This window comes from Pyrgilauda ruficollis, unplaced genomic scaffold (genome assembly GCF_017590135.1).
Source record: "Pyrgilauda ruficollis isolate IOZ18807 unplaced genomic scaffold, ASM1759013v1 scaffold29, whole genome shotgun sequence".
NCBI classification, from domain to species: Eukaryota; Metazoa; Chordata; class Aves; order Passeriformes; family Passeridae; genus Pyrgilauda; species Pyrgilauda ruficollis.
Window position 1 is genome coordinate 7,351,532 of NW_024524266.1, and position 5,603 is coordinate 7,357,134.

General features: G+C 49.3%; 1 protein-coding gene across 1 annotated transcript; it reads left to right on the forward strand.

The window, feature by feature from the left end:
* The first annotated feature begins 936 nt into the window (after window positions 1–936).
* TMSB4X (thymosin beta 4 X-linked) lies at window positions 937–2,576 on the forward strand. Its single transcript, XM_041472373.1, has 3 exons — window positions 937–1,059; window positions 1,625–1,736; window positions 2,112–2,576. Exons 2-3 carry the CDS (start codon window positions 1,637–1,639, stop codon window positions 2,144–2,146), a joined length of 135 nt encoding a protein of 44 aa, XP_041328307.1. The 5' UTR covers window positions 937–1,059; window positions 1,625–1,636; the 3' UTR covers window positions 2,147–2,576.
* The last annotated feature ends 3,027 nt before the right edge of the window (window positions 2,577–5,603 follow it).

The following is a 5,603-nucleotide window of genomic DNA, read 5'->3' on the forward strand; positions in this document are numbered from 1 at the left end:
CAGGCAGCAGCCCAGGCCCAGCCGAGGGCCCCCACAGCCCCGTCCTCGGCCCCAGCCCCGCTCCCAGCCCTCTCCCTCCGGGCACGGGCAGACTGGGCCGGCCGGGCGGTGCCAGGCCGGGGCCGCCCCGCTGCTCGGGAGCGCGGCTGGGAGGCAGGGCCCGGCGGCATCCGGCCAGAGCCATTGTCTGCTGGCCCGGCACCAAAGCCTGGCCTGGGGGCGTTGTGGGGTGGTTCCCTTCTTCCACTGCTGCAGGGGTGCAGCGACATCAGCAATGGGATTTCGCTGTCCCTGCATCGGGATGCAAAGGCAGCGGGGGGGTTGGGGGGCGCGCCGCCGACAGCTCCCGGAGCTCTGAAGGGACGAGGGTTTCGGCTTTTCCTTATAAATGCCGACATTTGAGCAACGTTATCAGCGAGATGATATTGCTCAACCAGGAGAGCGTCACGCAGGGACGTGGAGCACAGCCACCGCCCGGCTCCAGCCAAGCACAGCCCTCCGCCGCCGCGGGAGGCGGCTGCCCCTGCCCTGGCCTCGGTCCCTGCCTCTGTCCTGGGCTCAGCCCCCGGCCCGGCCCCCCCCGGCCACGCAGCAGCCCCGGGATGGGGGCCTGGGAGCCAGGGGCAGTGGTCGCGCCCCCCCCTCCCCCCCTGCCCCCGGCCCGTCCTGAGGCTGTCTCCCGCCGGCCGGGGCCGGGGAAGGGACCGAGGAGACTGGGGCGATGCTCGGCTTCGAGCCGAGCTGAAAGCTGCGCTTGTGTGTCTGAGTGTGTCTGTGTCTGTGTGCGTGTGTGTGTGTGTGTGTGTGTGTGTGTGTAGCTTTGTGTGCGTGTACGCGTGTGCATGGGGAGAAGGAGGGCTGGGCGAAGAAGGGAGGGGGAGGAAGCAAGAAGAAAAGAGAGAGAGAGAAAAACGCGGAAAGCGGCAAAATGACATCACCGTTATCATTTGCATAGGCGCGGGGATAAAACCGCCCCGCCAGCGAGCGCCCTTTATACTGGCGTGCGGAGCGGCGGCAGCAGCGAGCGGCGGGACTGAGCATCACCGCGCGGCGACACCGGTGGGTCCCGCCGCACCCCCAGCCACCCCCCCGGGCCCCTCAGCACCGGCAGCATGAACCCGGCACCCCTGCCGGGGGGGGACTGCGGGCAGGGCAGGGCGCGGGGCTTTTGTCCGGGGGGGTGGGAGGGAGGCGACGAGGAAGGGAGGGGGCTATTGTCCGCGTGGGGGTATTGTCTGAGGGCGCGCTGCTGCAGGGCGGTGGCGTGCGAGGCGCCAGGGCGGCTTTGTTGCCGTCACTGGGCTATATTTTTTAATTAATTTTCTTTTAACGAGTTAAAAACGCGGTCAGCGCCGGGTGCGTCCCCCCTATTGTACTCCGCGGCGCGCAGATAGTGGGACCTGCCCCCGGTGGAGGCTGGCGGCGAACCGCAACGCTTGGGATGCTGGATTATACAGGCGCTTCCCAAAAATTAGAATTATTTTAAAATGTGTCGGGGATGAAGCGTTTAATTTGCAGCGAGCTTGAGCGTGCGGCTGCCGCGGGTCCCCGCGTTGGGCGCGGCCCCGCAGGGGCGGCGGGCAGCCCTGGCCGGGGGTAACGGGGCTCTTCCCCTCCTGCGCAGACACCTGCCAACATGTCCGACAAACCAGACATGGCTGAGATCGAGAAATTTGACAAGTCCAAATTGAAGAAGACAGAGACGCAAGAGAAAAATCCGCTGCCTTCAAAAGAAAGTGAGTGAGGGCAGGCGGCAGGGAGGAGCAGGCGCGGAGGGAGGGAGGCAGGCAGGCAGGGAAGGAGGGAGACGGGCAGGGAGGGAGGGAGAAAAGGATGAAGGGGGGGAGGCGGGAGGAGACAAAGAGGGGCGGCAGGCGGGAGCCGGGGTGCGGCGGGTGGAGGGAGGATACACGGCTATGTCTGTGCTAGACAGCGAAAACCTGAACCCACCGCCTAGCAGAGCTTAATTTACAATTATCTACACCCCGTTTTGATCTGTAGCTAAAAATATACATTTATTTTAGCAGTTTATAGCAATTGTCATGTGAATGCATATCAGGTTCTCGATTTTCATTGTGTTTTCTCCTTTTCTGTTTTTTCCCCCTTTTTAGCAATTGAACAGGAGAAGCAAGCGGGTGAATCGTAATGAAATCTGCCCTTCCAAATTATGCACTGTACATTCCACAAGCATTGCCTTCTTATTTTACTTCTTTTAGCTGTTTAACTTTGTAAGATGCAAAGAGGTTGGATAAAGTTTAAAATGACTGTACTGCCCCTTTCACATCAAAAGAATAGAGAGAACTACTGACACTGAATGAAGGCGCTGCCTTTCCCTCTGCCTGTCTGGCTTTGGTCCTGGTGGCATGAAAGAGCTTGCATGTTGATGAAAGAAGAACTTGGGTGGGACTACAGTAAACTAGAGTAACACACGAATAAATGCAAAGCTGTACCAAGGTCCTGCGAGCTGTAAAATGCAGTTAATCGAGTGCCATTTTTTTTTTTTTTTTTGTTCAAATGATTTTAATTATTGGAATGCACAATTTTTTTAATATGCAAATAAAATGTTTTAAAACCTGGATGGTATTTATGTCCTCTATTTGGAGAACTGTATCAATGGATAAGAAGCATAAGAGCCGGTACTGAGACACAGGATACTATAAAACCTTTGGAGATGCCTCAAACATCAGTCGCCATTCTCATTTTTTTCAATAGGTGTGCTCACCAAAACATAAACTTTTGACTCTTGAAGCTAGTTTTTAGACAGATTTCAGTAAAAAATTGCGTATCTTATAATTTGTCACCATGTGAGTATATTCCTTTAAATATTTCTTTTATGTAGAGATTGATAAAGGCAAAAAAAATTGGGCTGCGTTTATTGCTTTGCCCCACCCATAGTGTAGCTCTTTTATTAAGAACCATTCTGTACTGTTGCAGAGATTCAGCCCTGGTTGTATAAACCCCTAATTAGTTTGTTTAATAATTAAGGCTTGTTATTTTGATATGGTATTTAAAGGAAGCTGCAACTTGAATTTTAAGTCCAAGGTTGAACACAAGCTTTTTAGTTTCATAAAGCATTTGGTGGTTGGTGTTCCATGGAAATAAAAATAATTTTGCTACTATGTTGCTCATGTTTTGAACAACATCTTGTAACAGTCTCCTTGATCCTAAGAACTGGTTTCAAAGTTTATAAAGCTACAGTCTTCTTAAAAATTCAAAATGGATCATTTGGGGACAAAAACATTTGTGGTAACTTACAGAATAAAGCTCATAACAAATCTGGCATGCAAATAGCCACACTCCATTGCTGGTTTATGGCAATTCTTTCAGGCCTGGGATGGTTTTTTGGTTATTTTTCTTCAAATGACTGCGGCTAAAACTTGTGATCCAGGGAGATCAGTAGGAGTTGTCTTTAGTAGTCATGAATTTCATCAAAATGGAGTGAGTAATGAACATTCTGGGAAACAAAAATGCTGTCAGATAACCTGTAGGAGGGTGGTGAGCATGCTTCTGCAGTGCCTTAGTTTTATCTTATGGATTTGAGGCTGCATTAATTTCAGCCAGTTCCTATAAAGCAAAATTAGTCCCTCTGGGGAAGCGTGAGTTTTGCTGAGGCTGCTGACTTGGTGGGGTCACATAGACTTGGGGTTTCATCCTATCACCGCTTCCTAAAAGCATCTGACTGCAACAATAAGCTGTCCTTGGTTTTACACCACTGAGGGCAGCGGGGCTCCTCTCCGTGGAGATTTGGTGGATGTGCTTCTGGAGAAGATGGGAGCCAGAGGGGTGCCACATGCTTGTGGGCACAGTCCCCAGCCCCCCAGCAGTGGAAAACTTGCAGAATTGAGTGTTTGATAAGAATCTCGGTTTGGACTTGAGATTTTTTTATGCAGTCCATGGGAAAATTTGGGAAGTCCTGGTGTCATATAAGGACCTTCACAATAATTTAAGGTGATGAGTTCAGGAAGGAAACGAACCATTTCTTGTGCTTGTTTAAGCTCTGATTTTATTCCCCATGTATAATGGGAAAGATGGGAAACTTACAAGCTGAGTTTCTGAAAAGTCAATTAATCAACCCCCAGCTACTGATTTTAATCAGGTAGCAGGGGATGTGACATGACTTGGAGCAGAAGTGTACAGTATGAGCTGCACGTGCACAGAGGAGCAGAAGCAAGCGCTTGCTTAGTGTGGATTTATCTATGGGGAAAAACAGCAAGGTATTTCTGAGGGAGGCAAAGCATGAGGTATACACAGCTCTGCGTAAGTCAAGGAAAGTGCATGCTGTAATACAGCATAGTTCAGCAAAAACCTAATGAGTAATGAGGCCTATGACTTCAGAACTGCACGTCCAAAGTGATCAGTGCTGGTCAAAGGGTACCACCAACTGCTGCTCGAGGTGGTGAAGCTAAGATCTGCTTTCAGGAGATAAGGCACTAAGCCACTACTGCTCTTATAGCTCTGTTTCTGCCATCAAGGACTGAACAAAATTACAAAATCAACTGTGAAGAAATCCTTCCAGGTCAAATTCAGGGATTACTGACTGGAGTCAATCATCCCCTGCTTTGCTCCTTGTTCAGCTCTTTTCATACATTCAAAGAAAAATGTGGCAGGTCTTTGCCATGCTTTGCATAGGCAGTACTGAGGTGGTCACATCTGACACCTATTTCACAGCATTGCAATTGATGATGTGAAACATGAAGGCTTGGAATCGATTGTAATACTCAGGTCTGTGTCTGGACTGGTTGTTGGGTGTTGTTAATAAAATTAGTCTCTTCAGTTGTCAGTCTAGAAACTTTCATCAGCCACAAATTAACTAGGAAAAAAAAAAAATAAAACCCAAAACCTGGCTATGAAAAAGGGTCATTGGAAAGAGAAACATATGGGTTTTGATCTCACACTCAGTGCAGGCACAGTCTGCCAGCCCTATGAGACTTACGGTGTCTGGTGATGCTGCCTTCCCACCCCCAGCCGAGAGGCAGCTCTGCCGAGGTGATGTGGTGAGAAGCTCTGCCCTCCAGTACTGAAGCAAATTCTTCCTTTGTCAGTATTTCTCAGAAGATTTTCTCTCCCTTTCATGCATGTCCCCAGATATCATTAACTATACATATATTGGACAGAAAGCATATGCTGACGGTATCCAAAATAGATCATTGTGGTATTAATTACAAAAATGTGGAGACTTCAATGTAAGCATTTTGGTCTTCTAGGCTATTTTTGTGCAATGTTGAATGTGTGATAAAACACCACTTCCCCTAGTAACCCTTTACTTCCCTAGAAACAGTGTAGAAATGAGCAGTTCCTATTGTGTATTGTGATCATATATGGCTGCCACATACATCTGCTGCACGGCAGAATTTTATTATTAAGGAACCCTGTGCTACTCCAAGCATCATATAAAACACAATGAGCACACGATACAGTGTTCAGTGCAATAGTTCCACTGGGCTGATACTAAAATGGGTGTGAAGAAATAAAAAATGCAGCTCTTGCTTATTTGTTGATATACAGTAGGATGACTACGCAAAGCAACCTATGTCAGGCTTGTCCCTCTGTGAGATCCTCTGTTGCGCCAGCTTTGTGCATTTTCAATTCAAACAGGCAAGGCA